General features: G+C 52.5%; 8 protein-coding genes across 8 annotated transcripts; 4 read left to right on the forward strand and 4 right to left on the reverse strand.

Moving 5' to 3' along the window:
• Positions 1 to 892: 892 nt before the first annotated feature.
• Positions 893 to 2,211, reverse strand: CTRU02_200533 (uncharacterized protein; the record flags this gene model as incomplete). The annotated part of the gene is made up of 5 exons (XM_036718541.1): positions 893 to 1,199; positions 1,252 to 1,392; positions 1,443 to 1,560; positions 1,618 to 1,987; positions 2,053 to 2,211. The coding sequence occupies 5 exons, from the start codon at positions 2,209 to 2,211 to the stop codon at positions 893 to 895; spliced, it is 1,095 nt and encodes a 364-aa protein (XP_036589541.1).
• Positions 2,212 to 4,038: 1,827 nt separating this feature from the next.
• CTRU02_200534 (Lipase 1-like protein 4) lies at positions 4,039 to 5,779 on the forward strand (the record flags this gene model as incomplete). The annotated part of the gene is made up of 2 exons (XM_036718542.1): positions 4,039 to 4,443; positions 4,505 to 5,779. 2 exons carry the CDS (start codon positions 4,039 to 4,041, stop codon positions 5,777 to 5,779), a joined length of 1,680 nt encoding a protein of 559 aa, XP_036589542.1.
• A 1,848-nt stretch (positions 5,780 to 7,627) lies between these two features.
• Positions 7,628 to 9,644, reverse strand: CTRU02_200535 (yil166c-like protein; the record flags this gene model as incomplete). The annotated part of the gene is made up of 6 exons (XM_036718543.1): positions 7,628 to 7,794; positions 7,861 to 8,173; positions 8,222 to 8,615; positions 8,699 to 9,057; positions 9,222 to 9,284; positions 9,408 to 9,644. The coding sequence occupies 6 exons, from the start codon at positions 9,642 to 9,644 to the stop codon at positions 7,628 to 7,630; spliced, it is 1,533 nt and encodes a 510-aa protein (XP_036589543.1).
• Positions 9,645 to 10,395: 751 nt separating this feature from the next.
• CTRU02_200536 (major facilitator superfamily transporter) lies at positions 10,396 to 12,362 on the reverse strand (the record flags this gene model as incomplete). Its single annotated transcript, XM_036718544.1, has 5 exons — positions 10,396 to 10,584; positions 10,665 to 10,807; positions 10,865 to 11,186; positions 11,245 to 11,765; positions 11,837 to 12,362. The coding sequence occupies 5 exons, from the start codon at positions 12,360 to 12,362 to the stop codon at positions 10,396 to 10,398; spliced, it is 1,701 nt and encodes a 566-aa protein (XP_036589544.1).
• A 1,393-nt stretch (positions 12,363 to 13,755) lies between these two features.
• Positions 13,756 to 15,562, forward strand: CTRU02_200537 (uncharacterized protein; the record flags this gene model as incomplete). The annotated part of the gene is made up of 3 exons (XM_036718545.1): positions 13,756 to 14,332; positions 14,390 to 14,455; positions 14,511 to 15,562. The coding sequence occupies 3 exons, from the start codon at positions 13,756 to 13,758 to the stop codon at positions 15,560 to 15,562; spliced, it is 1,695 nt and encodes a 564-aa protein (XP_036589545.1).
• Positions 15,563 to 17,443: 1,881 nt separating this feature from the next.
• CTRU02_200538 (uncharacterized protein) lies at positions 17,444 to 18,862 on the forward strand (the record flags this gene model as incomplete). Its single annotated transcript, XM_036718546.1, has 1 exon — positions 17,444 to 18,862. One exon carries the CDS (start codon positions 17,444 to 17,446, stop codon positions 18,860 to 18,862), a length of 1,419 nt encoding a protein of 472 aa, XP_036589546.1.
• A 3,120-nt stretch (positions 18,863 to 21,982) lies between these two features.
• On the forward strand, positions 21,983 to 25,380 carry CTRU02_200539 (uncharacterized protein; the record flags this gene model as incomplete). The annotated part of the gene is made up of 3 exons (XM_036718547.1): positions 21,983 to 24,107; positions 24,156 to 24,545; positions 24,617 to 25,380. 3 exons carry the CDS (start codon positions 21,983 to 21,985, stop codon positions 25,378 to 25,380), a joined length of 3,279 nt encoding a protein of 1,092 aa, XP_036589547.1.
• A 481-nt stretch (positions 25,381 to 25,861) lies between these two features.
• Positions 25,862 to 27,197, reverse strand: CTRU02_200540 (DnaJ domain-containing protein; the record flags this gene model as incomplete). The annotated part of the gene is made up of 2 exons (XM_036718548.1): positions 25,862 to 26,936; positions 27,028 to 27,197. 2 exons carry the CDS (start codon positions 27,195 to 27,197, stop codon positions 25,862 to 25,864), a joined length of 1,245 nt encoding a protein of 414 aa, XP_036589548.1.
• Positions 27,198 to 27,659: the final 462 nt, after the last annotated feature.

A 27,659-nucleotide genomic window follows, 5' to 3' on the forward strand; every position in this document is an offset into this window, starting at 1 on the left:
AACAAAACAATAAAGTTGCAAACCTTGTGCGTAACAAAAAGTTAAACCAAGGATGTTTCGAAAGAGAAGATCAACAGATATCACCGACTCGGGCCTCTCTGTTTCGGTATTACAGCTGGTCTCAACTCGCTATCTCAACGTCATGATACGAATTTGCCGAGGCATCGCTCCGTCATGCTATGGACTCTGTATGTAGAGAGGCGATACCCTAGTTAGCATCGTCGAGATTTTTGACGGATAAATACACCTCAAAGTGTTCTGACGAGAACTGGCAGGGATATGTAGCACAATCTGTCATCTCGAAAACAGTTTGAATTTTAGGTCCACGCTCTGATCTCATTTTCGACTCGCGTCCCGGGTTGCCGCGGTAGGAAACTGAATCAGTTTTCCTTGGATCGATAAGTGTGGCGTCACCGGGAAGGCTCATACATTTTCGCATTTTCTACTGTGTATTGTACTGAATCGGTCTTTGGAGGATGAGAAACTGAAGTTATTCCAAGCGATGCGATATGGGCTAAGAAACAACCGCCAACATGTCTACTGCTTCCACTACACACAAGAAGTAGAAGAGTATTAGTATTCTGTCGGTAATAGCCTACACTTAAAACAAGTCACTACGTTAGTTTCATACCAATGTCACTACTGACGTCCTATTCGCACGTATACGTATGACGCAGTCGCTGCTGTGCGCTGTTTTTACGACAAAGTACCAATTATTCATATGCAGTGCACTAGCAGTTTGCGCTATTATTCATGAGTTTCCTGCTATTTCTTTCGATCCTCATCAGGAGGTCGTATGATACACTGTTACTCGCGGTAAAATATTTCAAGATCTTTATTACTGGAAACACTGCACTATCTGCAAGTTTCCAACTACTAATTCTGCACTCATTCATCTTAAGGTATCAAGTTCTATGGAGGATTTACTGCCATTCGTAGATGCTTTCTCATGATGGACCCTCACTTCTTCTGTTTTAATAATGCCGCGCGGCGTAACTTGTCCGCGTTCCTCGTTCTGTAACGCTTCTTGAGATTCTTGCCACCCGGCAGTCGTCATGACTACCACAGAATTTCTGCCGTAATGGGTGCCCTGTCCGTATCGTTTCGTTTTCGTTTTGCCAGTCTCGAGAGCGTGCGTCTGCGACTTGCTTCGTGCGTAACTTCTCTGAGTAGATTTCAACTCGCGGTATAACATCCTCCTGCATATGGGTTAGAATGGTTATGAACGATAAAAAAAAACCTGAGACTAACAGAACAGGAATGGAGACTGCCATGATGGAAGCGGCAGGCTCGGTAAGAGTCCAAATTGTTAGATCGACTCGGTCGTATGTAATGTCTGTACTGGTCATATTGACTACCAATACCGCTTTCACAATGCCACAAGCTCCGGCACTGGATCGAGGTTAGCGTTGAAAGATGATGATTTGGAAAGGGAAGCTTACATAGCACCCAAACTCATTGCCACGGCGACTCCAAACCTCTCACGGCGCCGCATTGTCGCTCTCATGAGAATCGGCCATGGAAGGAAGGCCAATACGAAATCCAAAATGGCGGAATAGTCTTAATGATGCTGTCAGTACACAGACGAAGAGCACGTCTCAAAGTCTCAAAACTTACATGCAGCAAATAGTTGATATCTGACCAGATGCGTCTTGTTCCAACAAACCCCTGGAACGCTGCCATCCCAAACTTTTTCTAATGGCGTACATTTGGCGAAACCGAACATCCATACCAGGTTCATCGTGATGTTGATCGTTACGATGATGAAGATCAAGAAATACTTCATCCATGCTTCCGTGACAATTCGATATAGCGTAAGGGCGAAGGATGTTTTGCTCGTTGTCGTTGCAATGATTCCGAAGGTCGCGACGAGGATTGTGAAAAGGTTGATCTCCTTCTTGTTCTCATCGCTGATGGTCCATATGTGGCGGCCGAACCCAAGGGACACGATGTACGAATTAATGGATACGGAAATCGCCAAGGTGACCTTGATACATCTTACTATTAGGTTCGGAAATTCGCGATAGAGAATGACGGCAGCGGATCACGTACCCAAGAAACAATCAACATGTGGTCATCCCACCACAGGCCCCTACCACGCCAGAACTTGCAGTACACGCGGAGGAATAGCAGTACGGCACTCACACCAACCAACGTCCAAGTGGAGACCAGGAGCCGCGTACTCCTATCTTCATCATCCATGGTGGACATCACAGCACGCACGCCGAATGCCACTGGATTCTGTGGACGAGCACTTGAGCGTGCTCAGCAAGCTCAGCAAATGTTGCAAGATTCAATGAAAACGCATCGGAGGAAACGCATCGGAGGCGAAGGTGCACCTCCTCTCAGTAATATGCACGGCAACGTGATTTTTCCCTTCTTCTGATCGACACCCCTGGCAAGGGGGTATCCCAGGTTCTACAAAGCCACCTTCCTTCGAGCAAGCACTAGTTTTCAAAAAGTTATGGGAGACAGACCCGAGTTTTTCGCGCTATGTGACCCCTCCCGAAACCAAGGCGAAGGCTGCATGCATGTACGTGTGTGTATGTGCGCTAAGGCCAGATAAGGTGTTCCGGATAGAGAAACAATCTTCGGATGGAGGTTCATCTGCTACCTACCTTTCCTTAGTACTGTTCTCTCATCATCACCACGCTGCCCTCTTCTTCGCTTCGGTCGGTAGAGGGGGCAATTCCATGGGTCTTGGGTTGACGGGAGATTGGGTAATAATAGCTGGCGAAACGCCGGCGTCGGAAGCCCATTTGCTTACCTTTCTTTTTTCTTGTTTTTCTTCTCTGCATCTTTCCAAGCATCTACTCCGTACTCGCCACATACCGATATTATTGCGGGCAGTGATGAGGAACCCGGGAGGCGAGAGACATGGGTATGGATGTTTTGGAATTCAGCCGCTTGCCACCAAGTGGTTCGCGGTTCGAATTGCCTTTCCAGTCATTTTCCTTTTCTAGATGATTATTTTTCTTCTAGTCACATGGGTGGGTGTTCGCGCCATCTCAGGTGATTCTTCAGCAATACCCTGGACTGGTCTTTGGTTTTTCTTTTTTTCCTTTTCTCATTCGAGAAAAACTGCCGACATGTGCCTTGCATCTGTGTTGGTTCTCTCCTCAAAGCGCATCCTTCTCGCTTCAAGCCTGGCACCAAGGCCGGTAGTCCTCCACTCCGTCAGGCAACAATGTAATGCCAAGGTAATGCAGCCCTGGTCTTGATCAATATCACGCCAGGCCAAGAGATCCCACTCTTCCCGACCTAGCAGGGATCAGAACAATTAGCTCTGAACTCAAAAACGATGTGGGGTGAGGGGGATGGTATCCTACTGGTGCGTCTACTTATTCTACCCCGGCTGTGCATAAGACCGCGTCGGCCAGACTCTGTTAGCCGAGGTCAACCCGTAACAGTTATTTACCATCAACCAACACGAAGGTCAACAGTAGCGTGGTCTCACCATACTCCGTTGCTAAGCCAAAACCAGAAGCAGTAGTCCGATGTCCCATGGGGATTTCAAAGGACCCCTAGTATAACGACAGCATATAATTACGAAATAAGAGCAGGGGCCACGAATGCAATATCCTCACTTTCTGGACAAAAGTCCTCGTGGGAGCCATGTTGAGAGCCATGCAGCAGAGCCAAGCAAATACCTCACGTCAAAGCTTCTGCAGGACTGAACATCTCCGGACCCCAACGACCAGCCGAACGGGCTGGGTGTGGACAAGGTAATCTAATTCACTTGGGGGTCTATCGATGTAGAGCCGGTGATTACTATCCCAATCGGCTGCTAGCCGCGCCATGCCGCCTTAGCCGTAATATCGAGGCAATGCCACTGAGGGCTTCCTCTACAGGGATTTCTTGACACGATGACGCTATGCCTTAACAAATTCATACGGCTGGCTCCTGGCCGCCTTGGCAGGTTTGCAAGCTCAAAATCTTATTTGGCTGCGATTTGCATGAGACAAGCCATTTTCAGCCACCATCTCGTTCCTTTCAACTTCCAGAAGAAGTCCTTCGACGTCGTTGAAACTGGCCAGAATGCGTCCGAACGCAGTTAAACTTCTTCTGGCGTTTGCCTCGGGCTTGGGCCTGTCCGAGTGCTCCCCATGCCGTCCTAACGTTTCGTCTCCTTCCGTGCGCCTCTCTAACGGCACCTACGTTGGCGTTAGAAACGAGCAGTACGCGCAGGACTTGTTTCTGGGTATCCCCTATGCTCAACCTCCTATTGGATCCCTCCGCTACGCACCTCCTCAGTCTCTCAACGAGTCGTTCAAAGAACCACGTACCGCCACCGAATATGGCTGGATGTGCATCGGATACGGCTCTGATACCGCGAACCTCGGCAGCCCAGTCTCGGAGGACTGCTTGACCATCAACGTCGTCCGTCCGGCCGGAACGAAGCCAGGAGATGACCTCCCCGTTGGCATTTGGGTTCACGGAGGCGTAAGTTTAATTCTCTTGCCCGTTTCAGCCATATCACACACCAGTCACTAACTCATCACAGAGCTATGTCAACGGTGGCTCACGTGATCCGAGATATAACCTGAGTTATATCGTCGATCAATCCGTCAAGGATGGCAAGCCTATCATTGCGGCGTCCATCAATTATCGCCTGAGCTACTGGGGATTCCTCTTCAGCCAGGAACTGCAAGATGAGAAGGCGGGCAACATTGGCTTCAAGGACCAGCGTCTTGCCCTGCGCTGGCTTCAGGAGAACATTGCTCCTTTCGGCGGCAGCCCTGACAAGGTCACCATCTGGGGCGAGTCTGCCGGTGCCCGTGCTCTGGGCATGCAGCTGATTGCCTACGATGGAAAGCACGATAACCTCTTCCGCAGCGCCATCCTTGAGAGCGGTAGCTCTGTCGCCAAGTTCGTCGGTGCTGACGCCTGGCAGCCGTACTTTGAAGCCCTCCTGCAGAAGACTTCGTGCACTGACGCGAGCGACCGCCTGAACTGCCTGCGAGAACTTCCATGGCAAACTCTTAACGCCATCTTCAATGGCACGAACCCTCTCAACGTCACTGCCCCCCCTATCAGCGCCGTTATCGACGGCGACTTCATCACGGCGTCGGCACCTACCCTCTTGCGCGAGGGCAAGTTCGCCCCCGTTCCTCTGCTTCTCGGAAACAACTTTGATGAGGGTACAGGATACGCAAAGCAGGGCATCAACACGGAAGAGCAGTTCGATGCCTGGCTTGCGAGCAGCGTGCAGGCGGACGCCACTCAGGCCGCGGCCCTTAAGGAGCTGTACCCCGATGACCCTGCCGTCGGCATTCCCGCCACGGTCACCGAGCGTCCTACCGGAACTGCGTTCGGCACCCTGTGGAAGCGTGTCTCGGCCGTCGCAGGAGACTACCAGCAGCACAGCGGAAGAAGGCTCCTTGCCAGCACGTATGCCGAGACCGGAATCCCCGTGTACTCGTACCTGTGGAATGTCTACGTGAACGGTGTCCCATGGGCGTACGGTGCTACGCATTTCCAGGAGGTTGCCTTTGTGTTCAACAACGTCAAGGGACTGGGCTATGCCGCCAATCCTTTCGAGGGCAAGCCCGAGTCGTACGTCCAACTGGCGGACTTGATGAGCAGGATGTGGGTGGCTTTCATCAACGACATCGACCCTAACCTGCCCGCGGCGAACGGTCTTACTTGGCCCTTGTACACTCCCGCGCAGCCGGATAACCTGGTGTTCGATGCCAACTACACCAACCTGGGCTATGTTGAAAAGGACAGCTACAGGGCGACGGAGATTGCGTACATGCAGGAGAACCTATACAATTAATTTTAGGGAGCAATTTTTCCGCGATGTTAATAGAATAAGCCTTGAATAATATTTAAGAAGGGTTTCCTTGTCGTAAAACAGTCTCTCATCGCGTGGTAGTCCCTGAATACGGTTTTGTTCTGCTACTCAATGGCAGTTAAGCATATCGCTGACGAAACTTTCGCAGCTTGGGCCATTCTTCTTAAAACATGCAAACTGGCCATCATTGTCTAATCAAGATTTTCATAACAAAGTGTTTCATTAAAAGGCTCACAGAGCCTAGCAAGCAGCTTTGCAGAGCCACTCCCTGGGTAGCGTGACCTTTCAGTTCACGCCGTCCCTATTCTCACCCTCATCGAGACTTGATGCTCCTCGACATCGCACTCGGGCAGCGACAGTGGGACAAAGAACTCTCAGGCTTCTGTCGGGCATGGGGTAACAACGCGGGGATGCGTCTAAAGTGGCGGAAGCGGGTTTGCCATGGAAAAGGGTCAGCTGTCGAGCAAATCGATCTCTGGCCAAAGAGGACACATGGTCTTGACTCAGTCGGTTGTGGGGTCGGTGGGGGATTGTTACAGTGAAATTTTTAAGGTATATATGGGCACATGGGGTAGGAAGTTGTGGGTTTACCCATTCATTGCAATTTGCAAAGTCCAGTCGAGCCTACTCTCAGGTTAGGCCGAGCCGTCGCAAAATCAGCATCGGCGTCTTTAGATTCCACCGGTTTTCTCCGACCTCCTTATGTGCGTTCTCTTCCCTTCACTTACTACCGCGTATGTGTCAACCGTGGCTCAACCGCAGTCATTGGCATGGGTGTGTCGCCCAGCCAGAGAGAGAAAACGACCCCTGTAAAAATAATAAAGAATGGTAGATAAAATTGGGGAAGACTGGATCACGATGTAGATCCTTCATGCCTCACTCCAGCCACGATCGGAGGGGCACACGTGTATAATATGGAGTTGAATCGCAGCTCAAGCGGTGTCCTGGTCCCTGTTGTGGCTGGAGCGATCGTCTTTGAGATGTCCATCACACTCAAACTAAGAGGGTCTATAGGTTCACATTTCTCCGATTGAAGAATGGTGTCAATATCCACCGTGTAGATCTGAAGGCGCAGACAACCCGATTCAAAAGCATGGAATAAAATTTATCTTCCTTAAGAGCCTGTAAGGTTTTTTTCTGCGGAGAATATCGGGGGCGATATGTAACGTTGATACCTAATCCACGATCAGTAGAACAGGCTACTACCACGTAGCATTTCCTAAATTTAAGTATAGATATATTGAAGACATACAAACCTTGTGTTCTTTTAAGCTTGGCAAAACACTATTGTGGTGTGAAGATCTTATACGGTGTAATCCGCTTACGACTGATGGATGTTTGGCATTCGGGTAGGTTTGCGTGATTTTCGTCCTTTCAAAAAGACTGAACAGGGTGCTGGAGTAACCAAGTCGCTGATGGCAATGTCCGAACTTCCCGTAGCAAGGTTTGCAGGCTTTCTACTAAATTTCATGCTTTTAGATGATTATTCGTTTGTAGAGACGGAGGTTGCCCTCATCATAAAAGTAGCAAAGGGGGCAATCGTAAAGTTTCTGTTGCCTCTTGGTTAATCAACATGTTTCCTACTCATTATGCTGACCAGCAACGCAGTGCATTCATGACGTGTTCACCGCAGATTAAGGCTACCTGAGTTGCTAGGCAACTTCACTAGTCCACATTGAAATTATTACATTTCGGATGTGGAAATAGTCATGTCATGGTTCACCTCGAGTTATCGGGAAAATCATTGTGATTAAGGACAACTTTCGAAATCAATACACAACAGGCAATTGTCTAAATGGCACACCTCAGGCACAACCTGACTTATCTCCCTTAGTGTGCGAAGCGCATATCAATGGCCGTCTGCTTTTCCGCCTCCGAAGCTTCCGCGTACTTCCTTTCCAACACTCGGTTGCGCCAGATGTAGTACAACTTCATACCAATGAAAAGCAAAATGTTTGCCACACACAATCCAATCAAGGCTTTGTTGGCAGTATAATCTTCATAGAAACAATCAGTCAGTAAAGCCCAGATATCCCAAAAGCAAGATTTTCCAAGGTACTTACAGTAGGGTTTATCCTCGTCACGGTAGATGTTGACTGCTCCTATGCTACCTACTTGGTAGGTCATGTTGTACACAGCAGTAGACACTGCACGCGTCCCAACACTACGAGCATTGCGGCTCGTCATACCAACAAGTATGGAGTGAGTGTATGGGATCGAATTGATGCCAGTTAAAAGAACATATCGCACCCAGGGGCTAGCAGATTCGGGAAGCGCGACGAGCGCGATAAAGAAGGGGAGCATCCAGATATTGCTGCATGATGCAATGAGGGAGCGTTCCTTGAAACGTTCTGATAACCAGCCAAAGATAAGAACCTAACTTTGTCAGTTAGTCCCAAAAAGGTTTGTTGTTGCGAAGCTCACATTAATGGCGAAAAGGGCATAGCTAGGGATTGCTAGCATATTTGACTGGAACACAGAGTAACCCATCTCGCGCAAAATGAGGGAAAGGTAATTCGCAGTAGGCTGGAACGGTATCCAGGCGAAGATGCCGACGAGAAAGATGGGCCACAGATCAATATTGGTGAGCGCGGCCCAGAGGCCCTTAAGTGTCACGGCAGTGCGGTTGTTCATATCGCCCTTGGTAGGGTCGTCGCGGAGGATGCGGTTGACGAGTATCTTTTCTTCCTGTTCCGTCCACCATTTATTGGATCCGTCGGGGCGGCGGAACGCACGTGCGGGCTCGCAGACCGAAGGGGGCATGACGAAGAAGCTAACAGCCCCGATAATGACACATATTATACCTTCGAGGAGAAATCTGTACGAAGTGAGGATAGTCAGAACAAGTACCGGAACATTGGTTTTAGATGGAGACGGGAAATAAGTAGTTGTTAGACTTACAGCCATTGCCATCCGGCCCAACCACGAATGCCTCTCATGGCAAGAAACCCAGCAGCGAGGAGGGCGCCGTAGATTTGGGTAATAGGAATGACAGTGTAAAAGATACTAAGCCGTATAGGAAGCTCGTTGTTCTTGTAAAAGTACGAGAGATAGAGGACCATTTCCGGGATGAAGCCTCCTTGAACAAAACCGAGAAGAGCTCGGAAGGCCCAAAAGCTAGCTCGGCTGTTCATTGCCGCCTGTAGTGTGCATAGGGTACCCCATATTGTAATAATGGTAGGAGTGTACCTGAATGGGCCGACCTTTTTGCTAATAAGGCCTCCGGGAAGTTCGGCTGCAAGGAAACAGACAAGATATATCGTCTGGCCGGTATTATAATCGCTATAGATGTGTTGGCAAAGTGTTCATAGTAGTAGTATAGAAGAGAGGCACCAACTTGGTATTCATGTTTAGATCCTCAAGCTGTTCATGAAGTTTGTCAGCCTGGAACTTTATGACTAAGATAGTTCAGAGAACTACTTACCATGTTATCCGAAACGGCACGATTGATATTTCTCCGAACCAGATCGAGGCTTGAGAACATGACCCAGACCCAAGCCATAACTCTCCAGTCTAGCTAAAAATCACCCTGTCAGTTTGTAATGTTCTAGTTGGATACCTTCTGAAAGTAGACAGAGGCACTTTGCTGAATGGGCTCATATTGGTATACCTTCTTCTTGAGGCGCTTCTCCTCCTCCGCTGACCATGTAAGCGAAGCATCGAATCTGTGTCTTCCCTCATACGTGGCATTCTCGTAAATTTGTTGCCAATGAGCGGCGCGTCGTGGGTTAGAGAACACGTGAGGTTCTATCGAGCCAAGATACTCGCCGGTTGAAGGGGGCAAGTCGTTGCCTACGATATTGATATCGGTCTCCGAGCCGTTGTTTTCTAAGCCTTTGGAAGACATTTCAGGCCGAGTTGGAGGCACCTATGAAAGCTATGTCAATGTGTTCGAGCAAGGATGGCTGTCTTTCATCGGTGACCTGCGTATATTCTTTCATGACTACTACGGCAAGTATGTATATAAAGTTGTAACTCTCTGTCTTCTATGTGATGTTGCATTCCTATTCTCGGCAGTGATACGGCCTCTCTCTGCATCATCTGCACGACATTGCATGCATCTTTGATGATTCAGCAATTTCGTGACATGCAAGATCAGTTGCGCAATCTGCAGGGACGGCTATGTTACGGGTTAGAAGTGGGAACTTTGGGCTTGGAAGTGTTAATGTTAAAACGCTCACGTAGCAGAGACGAATCCTACGGCACAATGGCTGTCCGACCTCGGGAAGTCGCCGAGGCCTCTAAGGGAACTGTATCCAGGATTCGCCCTCCCTCGGGACTTATGCATATTCTTATCTTCCAATCGGCCATTTCTAAAGAATCTCTACCGCATAATAGGATGTTTACAGTCCGCCCTTTTTGTCTATCCCTGTATTTTGAGCGCCCCCGCCTACCGTACGTATGCTGAACCTTGGCCCCCCTCATCCAACGTTAGATACACAAACATTCAACTTCTACGTACTCTTGACATTCATCATCGTGCGTTCATGTCTTGAATCTAGATTAGCCCCTTTTCTTAGCCCGATCACGGTCCTTGTTACGGAGACTATTGAAATGACGCGATCAGGCTACCCCTTTACACCCAACGCCGACCCTCTTTACTTGTGAGTGCTACGAAGACCACGCGGGCTGGCGAAAAGTGCCGCAACCAAGGCAATGGCTGCGAAGCCTGTGGATGCGGCAAATGCATACCGGATACCCTCGTAGTAAACCATGCGGGCAGGGAGGCGAACCTCCACCGGAAGGGTCTTAAGGGCCGTAACAGAGTGCCGGATTTCGTCAATGAGCTGCGTTGTAGAGATTTCGTTAGCAAATCAAGTAAACAGATAACATGTAACAAGTAGAGGAGGGTTCAAGGGGAGCATACCCTCCACTTATCAGGAACGTCACCCAGGGCATCAGGCAACCGAACGCTCAGGGTCGTCTGGACGATGGCCGAGGTGATTGCAACGCCCCAGACGGTGCCCAGAGAACGGACGAGGTACACTGTTGAAGCCGACACGGCATGGTCTACAGAGGACGAACGTCAGTCTACTTCTGGTTGATCTCGATGCTAGGTTTGCTTACCGGCGTGATCAAACGATGCCAAAGTCGTAAAGAGAATGGCCGGATAAATAATACCCTGGCCGAGGTTGGCCGGGAAGATGTAGACTACATATTTCCACTTGCTGTCCTCAAACTTGAGAGCCGTTACCAGCGCGTTACCGAAGAGCATCAGAAAAGCTCCGGTGCGGACAAGCCAGACAAGCTTGCCCCAGCGGGACATGACGATACCAGCAGCTAGACCGCCGAGGGGCGTAGCCAGGGAAGGAATCGCGAGCCTAGCACCGGCTTTCGTTGCGGAGTCGAGCAACACCACCTGGAAGAATAGAGGGAGCATGAACAGGTACTACTTGACGTTAGTAATCTAACCAGTTTCGTGCTTGCCATCTCAATCGCCAACTCACCGCATAAGCCGCAAGTCCAGCGCAGACATTTGAAATTTGCGTGAGCACCGGGAGTCGTCCTCTAAGCATCCTCAACGGAATGACAGGAATAGCCCTCGTCCGCGCTTCCACAACCAAGAACAATGCAAGCAGCAGGACACTTCCCACCAAAGTCCCAATGACCACGGGACTGCTCCAGGGAAGCTCGTTGCCGCCCAAGCTCAACCCAACAAGCTGTACGGAGATGGCCACCACAAGGAGAAGCGCGCCAGAGATATCGACGCGTGACCAGACGGCTTTGAAGTTAGTTGTGTCGATGTTGAAGCCGCCCTCGGGGTTCTTGATGACCAGGAAACCAAGAACGAGTGCCGCAACAGAGATGGGGACCTGCAGGAGGAAACACCAACGCCAGCCAATGTGGTCTGCGATGGAGCCGCCGAATGAAGCTCCTGCTACTGCACCGAAGCCGAACATGCCATTCTGGAGGGCCTGGTACATTCCTCTCTTACGGAAGGGGATCATGTCTGAGTTGACGATCGTGGCTGGGTTACCTCGTCAGTCTTGTGCTTCAACTTGACTATAAGATGAGAAAAAGAAACAGTTAAGAACATACCCATTGTCATCAAACCTCCACCGCCGAAACCTGTCAACGCACGCATGATATTCAACAGGACCACATCACCCGCCAATCCACATCCAAGACATCCCAACCCGAAGGTGATGCTGCTGACGAAGAACCATATTCTCCTTCCAAAGATGTCTGAAAACCTGCCGTACAGCGGCTGGAAAGCGGTGCTGGTAACAAGGTACGAAGTTGTAAGCCACGATGCCGTGTTAGCAGCGTCAAACTCGGAGCTGATGACGGCGTACGTTGCCGCCGTGATGGTCCCGTCGAAGCCGTACAGGAAGACGTTGGACATGATGGCCAACTCGATCCAGGTAAAACCGGGGGGTGGCTTCCATGTCTCGCCTTCGGTGACAGCAGCACCGGGGTCTCGAAGGAGCGGCTGGTCTTCGCGAGGGGCCGTATCCGCGTCCGGATCGGAGTACGGAGGCGGCGGCGAGTTCGGCGCGGTAACGGCTCGTGCCCCCGCTTCCTCATCCTGGAAGCGGGTCCTGAGGGCCGGTGCATTCGTCATTGCTTTCTAGGCGTAATGAGATACCGATATATCTCCCACGTGGTAGTAATGGCAGTCCTGGTCTGCAGGGCAAATCTGAAGTGGGGATATGAGGTTGGGAAGATTTGAATGAGGTAGGGAACGGGAAGAGAAAATTTAGGAGGGCCCCATCACGCAATCGACGTTACCCTCACAGTCTGACTCTTTTCCCCGGGCTCACTTTAAATTCTTATTGACGGAGAGAAAAAGACCGGGGTATGGCGGGAATGACGATGTGCGAGCGATATTTTTTTCCCACGGTTTCATTGACAGATGGAGAACCGGCGGGGGAGGTTTTGTGACGTGGGGCCGGATTATGTCCGCGTGTGCCAGTTCCTGCATCGGCGGAGCCTTCGGTGCCGGGTCGGGTAGCCGACGTCAACGACCGGTCTTCCTTGGTTGTTGGAGAACGGGGGGTATCGCACCATAAGCATACTGAGCACGCAATCTTGCTACATACTTCTTATCTTTCTAGTACCTTGCTTTCCGATTCGAGATCGACTAAACGCATCCTGCCCCTGTCACCGTGAGGAGCTGGGATACCCCACGCTAGCGGAACATGGGCATTGGGCTTCCGGACCACTGCCGGGAGGGGAATAGTTGACATCATTTTGGAGTATATGCGACCTCAAACTTGACGCAGATGTAACTTCTGCAGGAGACTGCGCTGAACTCCCCCATTCAAATACTGGAGATGTTTGTGAAACCTGAAGCCAAGACTCTCCGCGGAGACATGCGGGTGCTCAAGAAGGTCGTAACTGAGCACGCAATGAAAGAGTTTTCATCGTGCAGCAACAGCAAAGGCAGTGGAAGCAGCAGAAGGGTTGCGTAATCTGCTTTGGTTGAACCTGAACACCTTGAAGAATCCACCCTGCGCCCAGGCACGAGCGGGGTCCCAAGATGAAGAGACGTCCGACATAGGAGGTACAATGCTGCATGTTGGAGGATAGAATGAGTCAGGCCGAGAAGCAGATATGCACCTGCGTTACACCAAGAAATGTACAAACGAGCTGTATCGTTATACCTCCTCAATGATGCCATACTTTCCAAATGTTCGGACGGAGTACAGGGATGGTGATGTCGCCATGTTGATCGTCTCGTGAGGAGACCGGCTTGAAGTTTGTCGGGCTTGAAAAGGGCGGGGGTATGCCAACCCCTTATTGCAAATCTCAGAAAATCCATCAACGCACTCTCACCAACAGACAGTGCAAAACCGTAAATCTTGGAATAAACCTGAAGTGGAGGAAAAAATCTTTCTCAAAAAAAAATCATTGATATCTAGGGCTCATGTACTTCACCAAGGTGAATGTACCTATTCTTCAAGATGGGTAACCCGACGGAAAGCTGACGCACCTAGGTTCATCCGACTTGCGCAATGAAGCAGCACTTTATCAACGCCATCCTCGCCACCTCGGCGCTGCTGACGCCCCTTGCGTCCGCCGACTGGCAGTTCCGCTCCCGCCCGGACCTCGCTCCGCCGCGCCTCAACATCACCATCCCGGCCACCGCGGACGTCGAAGAGGGCTATCTCTTCGTCGCTCCGTTCGCCGGTCTTCCCGACACGCCGACGGAGCAGCACGGGCCGCGCCAGGCCGGACCATACATCTTCCGTAACAACGGAGACCTGATCTGGTCCGGATATGCCATCTACAGCATCTGGTCGACCAATTTCCAGGCGGCGCGGTGGCGCGGCCAGGACGTGCTGTTCAGCTTCGAAGGTGACCACAACCCCGGGTACGGCCACGGCCACGGGCACATCACGTTCCTGAACCAGCATTATGAGACGATCCGAGAACTGCGGGCCGGCAACCATAAGCTCGTTGACAAGCACGAGTTCCACGTCGTCAATGAGGAGACGGGTTTGATCCAGATCTACCAGCCTGTACCCAGGGACCTGACGGCTTGGGGCGCGAAGCCCGAGCAGCAGTGGATTGTGAACGCCATCATCCAGGGTGAGAAGCAACCGCTTGTAGGAAACCATCTGCAGGAATGTTGACATTGCATACCAGAACTCGACATTGCCACTGGCAAACTCCTCTTCGAGTGGTCTAGTCTCGACCATGTCACGCCGGAAGGTAAGAAGACACCATTCCTCGCTTGAGTAGCACGCCTTCTCACATACCCCCACAGAAGCAATCCTGCCCATCAACCCCGGACAAGCCGGCTCGGGCTACAACAGCTCCGACGCCTGGGACTATTTCCACATCAACAGCGTCGACAAGGACACCTCGGGCAACTACCTGATCTCGGCTCGCGATGCCTGCTCCGTGCTCAAGATCAACGGCACCGACGGCACCATCATCTGGCGGTTGGCGGGCACCAACTCGTCGTTTGAGCTCGGGGAGGGCGTGGACTTTTGCTTCCAGCACCACGCTCGCTGGCTCTCGCAGGACGGCGACGAGGAGGTGCTGAGCCTGTACGACAACAGCGCGCACGGCACCGAGCACGGCGGCGGCAAAGAGGTGCATACGGCCCCGACGAGCAGCGGCAAAATCATCCGCGTCAACACTCGCACCTGGAAGGCGGAGCTCGTGCAGGGCTTCTACCCGCCTGACGACCTGCTGTCCAAGAGCCAGGGCTCGACGCAGATTTTGCCCGGGGGTAACGCGCTCGTCAACTGGGGATCCTCCGGGGCCGTGACCGAGTTCAAGGCCGACGGCACGCCAATCTTCCATGCGTACATGGACTCGGGCGATCTCGGTGTCGCGGTGGAAAACTACCGCGCTTTCCGGTTCAACTGGACCGGTCTGCCCACCGAGGAGCCCGCGATCGTGGCGCTGGAGAACAAGGATGGCACCACGGTGTACGTTTCGTGGAACGGGGACACGGAGACCAAGGTCTGGCGGTTCTACGAGATCACTGACGAGCACGGCTCTCGAGAGTTTTTGGGCGAGACCAAGCGCACCAGTTTCGAGACTTCGCTGCATGTTCCCGGGCGTCGGGTCACTCGCGTCGCGGCCGAGGCGGTTGATGTCCTGGGCGGCGTGCTGAGAGGCACCGGCATTGCCAAGGTCGAGCAGGAGATTCTTCCCATCAGCGCCGGAAAGGGCCGCAAGGTTCCTCACCCTCAGACTGTTGAGGACCAGCACGTTGCTGAGAAGGTGCTGGACAAATCCAAGAGCTTTTGGGAAGAGTGGTCCATTCTTCGAATCGTCGGTTGGCGCAAGGCCGGTGATCTCTGATTTTCACGTCTCCCAAGTTTAGCGATGTGGTATATCAGCCTGGAAATTTGATATGATGCCACAAACAGCTATAAGTCTTTTCAAGCCGAGCGGAGGCTTTACATGTTGACTGTTAGCAATGCCATATCAACCTATGGATGGTGGCATGTATTCAATGAGACGGTGTCGATAGCGGGGTCTTGTCAAGTAGTCATCCCGTAATTAGTCAACTCAAATCGACATCATTGAGAAAGACACGTGATAATTTTGAACTTAGACGGTCTTTATCAAAAAGTGAATTACCTGGTGAACAAATTTGCAAGTTTGACATACAGATTGCCCTGTAGTGGAGTTGAAGCTCGTGAGAGCACCGCAGCATTGATGGGGACGTGCACGCAACGGGAAACATGGCTGCTTACGTACGCAGGACCCACGTCGGCTGACACATAAATGTTCTTTCATCGTGAAAATTTCTCCAAACTCATCAATCACCTCTTCTCACCAACACAAAAGCCGACAACAACAATCGAGGATTAGACGGGTGTCTCTGTGCGACGCCAGGCGAAGTCGTTTTGCATCAGTATTATTCACGACTGAGACTTCTAGTCACTCGAGACGCGTCTGATCCTCGAGTATATGTCCAAGGTACGTTCCAGATATATTTCTTTCTTCATCAACAAAGCGCGCCTCCATCGTCAAAAGATGACAACTCAAATCTTCCATATCAATGATATCTATTTATATGATTATCGTTACACACACACTGAAAATCCTGATCCGACAATCATTTCATCGTCTTTTTGTTGCCTCGTCGCTGCAAGGCTGGTCGACTAACGATGACTATAGGCTGCTGCTGCTACAACACAATTTCATCTGGTTTGCTATTTACGGATTACATGCTCGGCCAGCCAGGTTTACCTGAGCGGGATGATCATTGCATTTATAGTCCAATATAATGTTCTTCGAGGATCTAGCGAGGCCCATTCGCATGAGTCCCAAAGCTTGTGACCCGTAGTTGACGGGCCTTGGAAGGCAACAATCTTGGTTTCCCGTGACACTAGAGCGCACCGCGCTCTCAACCCTCGACTACACTCTGAGATATACCACGCTCTCCCATGGTATCTTTCAATTTTGGTTTCGAGGAAGATGAATAGCTCTTCGGAGCAGAACCTAATACTCACCGCGGCGTCTATTACACTATGGAGGTCGAGGTCCACAAACGTGGCTCACATGCTTAATTATCCATGCCAATGTTGATATGTAACCTGATCTACTATTCCCTCTAGTACGCCTGTCTCTAAAGATGGCAGGTATATGTTACTCCTAGTGACGAGGGTTGGTACTCGGCAGATGCTTTATATCTGGGAACCATGGGGTACCTTAAATCAAACCGGCTGATAGAAGTCACCGTTATACTTCGTATCGTCGTGTTGTTGGCTTCAGGTAGCAATCAGTTCATTCTTATAGTACCTATGAACATGACAATTACTGTTCCTCTGCAACGTCTTCCAACTAGCGTCACCAATGATCCACCCATCAAGGAGCGATGCATCGGTACCGACGGTCGTTCCCTCCCGGCCGCAAATGGGTGGCTCTAGCTCCCTGTTACAGCACTCTATTTTCCGCCGAAACCGATTATGCCAAGTTGGATGATGGGCGACACGGATATTCGACATTGTTACGTCAGTCAGATGGAAGCCATTCATTATATCATGATTGGACGGCTGTGAAGCAATAAGTCGGCGATTACGCCTCCCTGCGGCACAGCAGAACATACCCATCTGCAGGCGTTTCGTGACATGCAGCTCACATGTGCGGCGGCAACCCCAAAAGCATTCAGCCAATAAGACATCCATCCCTTATGGCTACAACCACAGCCCATGGCCCGTCTATCCGTTCATCATGGACAGACCAACTCTGGAGATCTTGCCGCCGGAGATCCTCCACGGCATCTGTTCGGCCCTCCTCCAAGATGACAAACCCAGCGTCGCGGCCTTCTCTCTGACGAGCAGGCGCATACACGCTTTCGCCGCGGCAGCGCTATTCAGGACGCTGACCTCCGTCGTCGCCTCAAGCGTGCCAAAGAATCCGGATACTACACAGTTATGGACAACGCGACAGGCAAGCAGCCTGCCCAACCTTTTACGCACCGTCCTCACGAATAAAGAGATCGCGTCCTATGTAAGGGAGATCAATTTTGACACGCCGCAAAATAGTATCACCATCTTCGTGACGAGGAACGATGACCGGATTCTGAGGACCGCAGCGGACGGTGTCGGGCTGAGTCTCCCAGCGAGACTGTCTGGTAGGGAGGCCATGCAATGCATGACGGAAATACTCGCCATCAACACGCCCAACCTCCGCTGCCTCCGCTTCAGCTGTTCAATTATACATTACGGCCTCAAACCGCCCATGGCGCAGATGAAACCATCCACTGGGCGTATGCTGCCTCCTATGCAGATAATTAGAGCAGCAGCCATAGCTGCCGAAGGACACCCGCCGCTACTTCCCAGCCTCGTCGATGTGAGGATCAGGGACGTTGGCTCAGTCGAGTGCATCAGGCCGCTTTCCAAGCTGTCACCAAACATCAGCACGCTGCATTTGCATCGTGTATGTGGGCACATAGTTGACGTCTGGTTCGCCAATGTCAAGTGCCTCCAACTCACTGATGCCGACTTCACGGCACGGGAGTTCAAAGACCTGATAGGCGGATTTCCCGTCCTGGAACGGCTCCGACTTCAATATTTCTCCATAGACTGGGAGGACAGACAACGCCTAGTTGTGAATCCGCAGCAAGTCATCGAAGCACTCAAGCCGGTCGCGACACGCATGCGAGAGCTCAGACTGCGTTTCGCGCGCTGGCAGCAGAGACACAGGGACATCAACCTCCTCGATCAGCAATCTACAGATCATCCTGCCCCCGCCGGCCTGTTGACGTCTCTGGAAACTTTCAAGGCCCTGGAGCATCTCGACGTTGACGGGAGTTGCCTATGGGCGACCCGTTACTATGAAAAGCAGGAGACTAACCAGGCGAAAGTTAATTCATTGCTTAGCATGCTTCCACAGGGACTGTTAAAGCTCGAATTTGAAGGGCTTCGGGATGATATAGACGATCTCGATGATGACGATGAGGACGGCCTTTTGATACTTGCACGTCAAGTCAAACAACGCTGTCCAGAATTGCAACAGGTCACATATTGCTCCTCTCTTTCTGAAAATGTCGTCGAGGGGCGATTGCCAGCACTGATGAGGGCCTTTTCAGCAGAAGGCATCGCGTTCAGGTTTCTGGAGTGGTCAGCGAGGGTTGGCTTCTCGGAGTAGAGCCGCCCCGGAAAAGGTACGTTTGGACCAGCCAGCCAGATGGGCCGAAGCAATTGTATCGTCTGAGAATGTGTTCACCATGCTGGGGATCAAAGGGGCGGTCTGCCCTCAACCTATTCGGCACTATGACTACTAAGTGAAAGCTTGCCAACAGATGCGGAGGACACTAATGTTCTAAGCGCTAAATTACCGTTTTTTCTTGGTGGACAACGTTGGGATGTTCATCAATGTACCGGCTTCCCTCGGCTTTGAGCCTTCGGATCCGATACTTTGGTGCCACTCGGACGTTCCTTCAGCCTCGGTGCTGTGGCTTATTATTTGCTTTGAAAATCCTCAAGTAGTTGAAGAAAGGTTTTTGCTTAGTACGCCTTACTGACGCCCTTTTCACTGGCCACAGAACGGCGGCGGTGGGAGGGAGGGTTCGTTTGAGCGGCGCGGGAACAAGCCACGGTCTATCGCTTTTCGGGTTGTAACTTTACTAATATCCCAAGGATGCTGACAATAAGCTGAACACGGTGTCACTTGGCCGAATGTCGATAGTAGTTCTAACAGATCTATCCACGTCATCAAGAATTGGTAACAGCAGGTGCCTGTTGTTTGTGGAGGGCCTCGCTGAATAACCCATCAGGCTTGGACAAAGATACAGCGACTTACTACGTACTTGAATGTCAATGACAAGACAGATGAGAAAATTTGACCCACTTGCGGAAGTGATTGGTGGTGTTTTGCAGGACTTGGCGATATAATGCAGTTGCCTGCAAGCCAATGAAGCATCTGTAACAGTGTCAAGCCACGATGTAGGCAAGGAGTCATCTTCCTTGTACACGTCTCCAAGCCTCATTAGGGCTGGGAGGCCTCGGGATCTCTGGAACTCGGGGCCAGCAGCTAGCCACTGGGGATGGGCGGAGCAACGAGCCACGGTCAGGCTGCAGGTTATGGTCAAATGCCGGCTCCATGCAGGGAGACAAGACTGCGATGCGCAATTGTCGGTGTCGCGTTGGTCTAATGGTAAGCAGAGCTTGGAAAGCTCGCCTTAATGCAGAGAATTAAGAGGGCAGTTCCTGGAACCAGCTCTTGTGGAGCCAGTAACAGCAGCACAAAAGTAAGTTGAAATAAAATACCCGGCAGCTGGCGGGTGTCGCGGCAGATGAGCAAGGCGCACCCCGACGTGCGGCGAGGACAAGTGCGGGAATGGAGGTTTGGGCATTCGTCCATCTCCATCTTCCCATCTCAGACTCAGGCTGCTCCATTGTCCACGAGGCTAGACCAAGTCGTCCGGGTGGAGTGGTGTTCTTCGCGCTTCCCGAAAGGTTCCAGCAACGGGGAATCTGGGCATGCAGCTCGGCAATACAATTGGGCGCATCTGCCATTTGCCCCTCTGTGCCATGACGACACCAAGCTGCGTCGATGCGGGGCGCATTTGCTTTTCTCAGTATTCAGATAATGTGCAGCGGCGCAGCAGCGAAGATGTCGTAGAAGCCGTCTGAACTATCGGGGAGAAGCTACAAGAGAAGTTATCATGACAATGCTCCAAAGAGACAAGAGGCGGAGGTCATGAGTGAGTGTGAATAGTTCCCGAGTTCAAGGGGGGTTTAGTCGAGTCGCGACTCATTCGTTCGACCTACTACGTAGTAGGGAAAAAGGCTGCCCTGACCGCCGCGAGGTGCTATTCTTCTGAGACTCTGACCAGCTGTCATGGGCGACAGGGATGAGGGCGGATGACAAGGGCAGTTGGGGTATCATAGCCTGTCAAGGCCCTGAGCAGCCCACCCTCCCAGATTTCGGATGGCGTGCCGCAGGAAATCTGCCTGGTCACAAGGCTGCCTTGGCCCGTGGTTCTCGATGTCGGGACACTTCCATCGGTGGTTTTCATTATTTTTTTGTTGGGGAAAGGTGATTCTGACAGGTGTTCGCAGGATGCCTGTTCGCGTTCATGTCTTGCTCGTGGCCATTATCGACCATGGCAATTAATTAGTTGGATGACAGGGACGAGGTGGTGTTGTTGGATGCTTTTTTTCCGAGGTGGGTTTCGGCGGTTGGTCAGTACAAATGACGTAAGGCTTTCTTTTGTCATTTCGTTTTTTTGTTAGCCTCTCGATTCTATGCTGTTGGGGAGGGGAACACGATATAGATAGCTCAAACAGGCTGGTCATGGTGTCTTCAAGGTTCTGTGCATGGTATATCCATTAGTGAGCTCGAGTTAAGAAAGAGAAAATGGACGCAATGGTGTAGAAATACTACTTTGTCTTGCAATGAGAAGCGCCGAATTAAGCCAGGATAGTAGGTCAGTGTCGGAGAATGTTGTGTAGGATGGGATGGAAATAGCCAGCAGACCAGGGGGGGAGGGGGGTCTATTCCCTGTAGTACTGTGCATACTAGCAGTACGTATACCTACACAGTGGTATATGTGGTAGGTATGCCTTTGGGTGGTGTGGTGCTGCGGCGACATGGGAGACCCTTCCAGATTCTGTGCTGTAGTTACATTTTTCTCAGGCCTGGTTTTGACCGGACCGTGAGGGCACCGGGCTCTTGTTTTACGCCCTGGTCCGCGCCTTTGGACGCAGGATTTAGAAGCAGCCCCTCCTTTAGGGCCACTGAGTCTGAGGCATCGACCCCCCTGGAGGCCCCGTCTCTGGGTCTCTGGGGGTTCCTCGTTCAGTCCCGCCATCTCAGCCCAATAGCTGCCTGCCCCTCCACCTCTTCGCTTCGCTTCCCTTCCGTCCCCCCTCCCCCTCCCCCTCCTCTCTACTTTCTCTCGAACGCCCTCCTTCGATTCTCTCCCATTCTCCCGGGCACTTCCCTCCTCACTAATACACCCCCAACTGGTGTAGCTACTTCGTTCCATACAAAAGAAACTAACAGCTGCCCAACCCATAGCTGGTGTGATCCACCAGCCTCCCAATAAATCGTTCCTCACTACGTACTACCTTACACCAGGTGCGGATACATATGTACACCACTTAAAGCCCGTCACCACCCCTCCTCCGTCATCATCGCACATTTCTTTGTTCAAAGCCCCGGGCCCGCAACTGTCTATAGCGAGTCGTTTTCGCCGTTTGAAATTCGTCTGCCGTTTCCGAAAACAGCGTCGTTAGCACTTCGCTTCCATCGCATCTAGCGATGTCTGGAGTTTACAGAGAGTCGACCCGCTTCTACCGGGACCGAGCCGGCTCCTCTTCGTCTGATGAAGGCGGATACAAGACTACTACCGTCCGCCGTTACAAAGTGGCTCCGAAAGGCGTCGAGAGAGTCGAGAGGATCGAGCGCGAGCGAGTCGAGATCGAGGAAGATGATCGCCGATCCCGATACTCGGGCTACCCGCTGCGCACCTCGGGCGAATACCCCTTTGCCCCGGAACGTCCGCGCTCCGCCTTCGATTCCCGGAGCCAGGTGATTGAGCGTGAGCGCGAGGTCGACCCCTACAGATCCGAATCCCGTAGCATCTTTTACGAAAAGGACTACGAACGTGAACGCGGCCGCTTCGACGAATCCCGCAGCGTTGTCGAAATTGAGCGCGACCGCGACTGGGACCGCCGCTCGAGAGGCCCCTGGGACCATCACCACCACCATCACCATGACGACACCGAAGTTATAGTCGACAAGCGCATAGAGCGTCGTGAGGACGGCGACGTCAAGATTGAGAAGCGCATCGAGGAGCACCGGGACGACTATGGCGGAGCAGAAGTCGAGAAGTACCGTAAGGAGACTGAATATTACTCTCCCATCAGCCCCCCGCCCATTCCCCAGCCTGTCATCATCCGGCAACAAGCACCCGAGCCCCAGAAGATCATTGTCCAGGAGGCCCCTCCCCCAGCTCCCATTATTGTTCCTCGCCAGGAACCTGGCATCGTTGTCCTGAGAGAGCGCGAACAACCCCGTGAAGTTGTCCGCCGCGAGCCCCGTGAGGATGAGTTCTATTACCGTCGTGAGACGAAGGCCGTCGGACCCCACCGTCGGGATGAGCGTGAGTATTACTACGACCGCCGAGGACGTGGCCGCGATTACGTCAGTGATGATGAGGACTATCATTACAAGAGAACTGTCATTCGACGTGAGAGAAGCAATAGCTCTGATCACCACCACAAGCGCCATCTCGCGGAGGGTGCCCTTGCTGGAGCTGGTATTGCCGCCCTTGCCGCAAGCAGGAGGGACAGCAACGGTGAGCTCCCCAGCAACCGAGGAAGCAAAGTTCTCGCTGGCGCCGCACTCGGAGGTCTGGGCACTGAGATCATCCGGCGCGCGCGCAGCGCATACGAAGAGAACTACCGGGATGACTACTATGATGATCGTCGCTCGCGATCGAGATCCCACAGTCGCAGTTCTAGAATCAAGACTGGTCTTGGCATCGCCGCGGCTGCGCTCGCAGTTGCTGGTGCTGCCAAGTACTACCAGAGTAACAAGATCGAGAAGGAAGAGATGAGCCGTGGCCGTGCAAGAAACAGGGGCTACTCCGCGTCCAGCTACTCCTCTCACTCTCGCAGCCGCAGCCGTAGCCGCAAGAGCAAGAGCCGCAGTCGGTCTGTGGCTAAGGCTGCAGCTGCAACCGCTGCCGCCGCCGGTCTGGTGAAGCACTTCCGCAACAAGTCCAAGTCCAAGTCACGAAGCCGGTCGCGATCCAAGTCACGACTCAGGACCGGAGCAGAAATCGCAGCTGCCGGAATAGCCGGTGGCGTCGCCAGCAAAATCTACAAGAACCGCAAGGAGAAGAAAGACCGCGAACTAGACCGCGAGCTGAGTGATGAAGAGTATGAGGAGGAACTTCGGCGGGAGCGGCGAGCACGTCGTCGGTCTCGCAGCAGGTCCCAGGCCCGTTCTCTATATTCCGAGCCGCGCAGCGCTGATCCCGAGCTAGGCTTAGTTGAGTACGGAACTGCACCGCTGCCGTCCGAGCCGCCATACCCGCCAGATGACGGGTACGAGTCTGCAGCGAGAGAGAGGCGACGCCGGAGACACCGGGATGAATACGACGAGCCCGAGCCGGCGACCAAGCGGAGTAAGAGTAGACTGAGGGACATGGCGGCGGCTGCCGTGGGAACAGGAGCCGCTGCTATCGGAATCAAGCAGTACCAGAAGAAGAAGGAGAAGGAAGAGGACGATCGCAGGTCAAGGGAGAGAGATGCAAGACCCCGCTCCCGTGACAGATCGATTTCGCGTGACAGAGAATACAAGTCGTCACGAGACCGAGCTTCCCGAGACCGTGCTTACAGTAGGGACCGCGACCGCAGACGCGGAGACTCCCGAGGCCGTGAGTAGTCTTGAGGTGTAATAGTTGCCATGGCTGACAGCTTTGCAGGATATGAAGACGATGTTCGACCGGAAGGTTACTATGACGACTACAACCGTCCGCCATCTCCGCCACACGCATCCGGCGGCGCGTACTATCCGCCCCCGCCGGCCGGCGCCGCGGGCTTCACTCAGCACCCGAACATCTCGACTGCCAACCTCCGGGATCAGTACCCGCCGTATCCCCAAGACTACCCGCCGGGACCGCCACCGATGGGCCCGTCTCCACCGATGGCCACAGGCGGCGCCGGTGGATATCCCCCGCCCCCGCCTGCGGGAGGTCCTCCCCCGGCAGGCGGCCCGCCGCCGGGGACAAGGTTCGGCCCTGACCATGTGAGTGAAGACATATCTCGTAGCGCCTCACCACAAGATGCCCAGCGAGCCTCCCTGGGTCCTGAGGGTGGGTTGATCTGATCGTTTAATCTCATTTGTCGTTTATCGGGTCTGTGGCTTTGGGCTAACATGTCATAGATGGTCTAAAATGGCGACAACGTGTCAAGCAGTTCCTGCCGCCTGAATCACAGTCCAATACTCGCTCTCAGTCACAACCACCCACGCGGTCTCGATCGCCGTCTCTTTCTTCGGCTTCTAGCGTAGGCGTGGATAGACGACCACAACCGCCACACTCTGCCACGAAATCTGTCACATTTATCCCGTTGTCCCCCAAATCGTCGCAAACTCTGCATAGGCATCATCAAGAACAGGAGCAACATGCAGCGGAAGAGGTAGAGGAGGACAATGAGCCACCTGTTCTGAGCGAAGAGCAGCTGGCAACTCTTCGGCCCGTCCTCAACCGCCGACGCTCATCGTCAGATCCCTCCATGAACCGACCGCTCACCCGTCGCAGACGTGGAATAGAATCTCCTTCTGACTCGGATGGTGAGGTCGAAGTGCTTCCCGACCGTTTCGACGCCCAAGGGCGGCCTCTGGACAGCAGTGGTGCATTAAGATGGCGTCAGGGCAACTTTGACTTTCGACCTCGGGTGGGTAACGGCTGGCACTCGAGCGGATCGTGGGCCGTGGGCGGCACGGACGACGCCGTCGTTCAGCGGCTCGCAACTGACATTGAAGGTATGATTAGCGGACACGTCAGCTGGAAGCACCTATTGAAGGACGTAGTTGGCGTGGTGCAAGAGGTGCAGCACACGGGGGGACAGGGGAGGATAGACGACGGAGACGACGATGACGATGATCATTATAGTCGGCGACGAAGGAGAAGAAGACGAAGCGGATGACGACGATTTCACGACTCTTTTTTCTTAAAACTTCTTATCTCTCTGTCCATTTTCTCATTTCCTTACTTATCTCTTTCCTTGTATTTTTTTTCCTTGTAACGGGGTGGTAACCTATCCTACATGTTTGGAAACTAGAGACACGATATGACGGGAGAAATTCTAACGACTTACGAATCTGCTTCGACAAATGACGAATGAGATGGGTCTGATAGATATCTATGATACAGAATTATTTTTGTAACGGACTTACCACATTATCTTCTTTTGACAGTAAAAAAAAAAAGGAAGAAAGAAACGAATCTTCACAGGGTGACAGTGACATGGCAAACACATCTTCAGCACATAGTCTTGCTTCTTCTTCTTCTTCTTCTTCTTCTTTTTTTATTATTTTCGTTTTACAAGTTTTACGGCCGTCTATAATTGTTTTACTCTCTCAATACACAGACACGCACACACACACACACACGTATCGTCTACATCATCATAACTCGTCGTGCACGATAGGCTTCTCCGGCCGCCCGCTGTCCTTGTGCAGATCAACGCCGACCTTGCCTCGCCACTTCTGGAAAACGCTCCAGAGGTCCTTCTCCATCCCGCTCTCCATCTGGTCCGGCAGCACGACCACATAATCCACGTACAGGTTGCCAAACTCCGTCTTGTGGTACACGCTGTCGCCGTCCTCGTGGAAGATGGGCATACCCTCGCCCTTGACCGTCTCGACGTGGCCCGGCTGCACCACCTGTCCTCTTTCTCTTGAAAGTCTCACGACGTGGCCGTCCAGGTGCGTAAGGTTGCGCGTCCACTCTCCCATCCACGCCTCGCGCACGGAGAGCACCTCGGTCCAGTACAAATCGTTGTCCTTGCGGCGGAAGAACGTGCCGTCCACCTTGTCAGGGTTGTCCGTCTCCAGGTCGGGCTCCTTCTCGGCAAGGGTGACGATGAGGTTACCGGCGACATAATCAGGGCTCGCGTCCGCCTCGTTCTCGTATACAATCTGGCTCTCACGTGCGGCGCCGCGGGCGACTGTGAGCTGCACTGCCGTCTGCTTGCGAACAACACGCTCGCCACCGCAGGTGTGGCACTTGTGCTTGATGCTCTGGCCACGACCGCCGCAGGCGTCACACTGCATCTGCACCTGCTGGTACATTCCAGGAGCGAGCTGGTGCTTAACAATTCTCACACCGCGGCCGCCGCACACGTTACAGGTGTCGACCTTGCCGTCGGAGGATCCTGAGCCGCCGCAGTCCTCGCAGATGTGTTGCTTGTCCCACTGGAATTCGGTGTTGATGCCGTTGTAGAAGTCGCGGAGGGCGATGCCGAGGCGCACGTTGACGTCCTGGCCGCGGCGCTGACCGTGTCCGCCAAAGTGGCCGCCGCCGCCGAAGAAGCGGGAAAAGACGTCGAAGGGGTCGTGGCGGTGGAAGCCGCCACCTTGTTGCTGTTGCTTCAGGCCCTCGTGGCCATATTGGTCGTAAATCTTGCGGGTTTCGGGGTCAATAAGAGCTTCATAGGCTTCGGAAACTTCGACGAATTTGTCCTTTGCCGTCTCGTCGCCACTAGAGTTTGTGTTAGTTAATTCGTGCTGCGACTCAGGGGGGGCCAAGGGATGTATGTGCATCGAAGGCAGGGGACGGGGGCGAAACTTACGGGTTCTTATCAGGGTGGTACTTCTTGCTGAGTTTACGGTAGGCCGACTTGATTTCGCGGTCTGAAGCAGACTTGCTAATGCCCAAGAGGTTGTAGTAGTCCTCAGCGCAGAGCGCCAGCTGGACGAAGCATAGGAGCAGCAGCAGCAGCGCTGCCCCTCGGAGGAACATGGTCGCCCCCGTTGGTGTAATTCGACTACTAGTGATGTAGAGCTGAGCAAAAAAAAAATGTTACCGGAATAACACGGCTTTTTTTTGGGCGATGCTGAAAAACTCCCCAAGTCCTAAAGGAGTGACTAAAATGGGGAAGAAGGACTTGTCGTGTATGAGGAGGAATTGGGCGAATACAGAGTAGAAAGAACAGGGTGTAAGAGATATCGAGGGCGCCGCAATCAAGCAGCTACTCAAATTGTAAAGTTCCAACGTGTTAAGAAGGGGAGCTAGGAGGTCCGATAAGACTTGTTATCGGATGAATGCTATTGGGCACTGGCCTTTGACGGTTAGCCCCACCACTGAAGGTGTGGAGCACGACGTTCAGACGACCTGCAGCGTGTGAGAGACACGCCAGGCACGTCAAAGTGGCTAAGCCAAGTTTGACGCCTTTGAATCTTCCCGTCTGCAACACTGACACTG

The sequence above is a fragment of the Colletotrichum truncatum genome (genome assembly GCF_014235925.2).
Source record: "Colletotrichum truncatum strain CMES1059 chromosome Unknown Contig_0001, whole genome shotgun sequence".
Classification (NCBI taxonomy): Eukaryota; Fungi; Ascomycota; class Sordariomycetes; order Glomerellales; family Glomerellaceae; genus Colletotrichum; species Colletotrichum truncatum.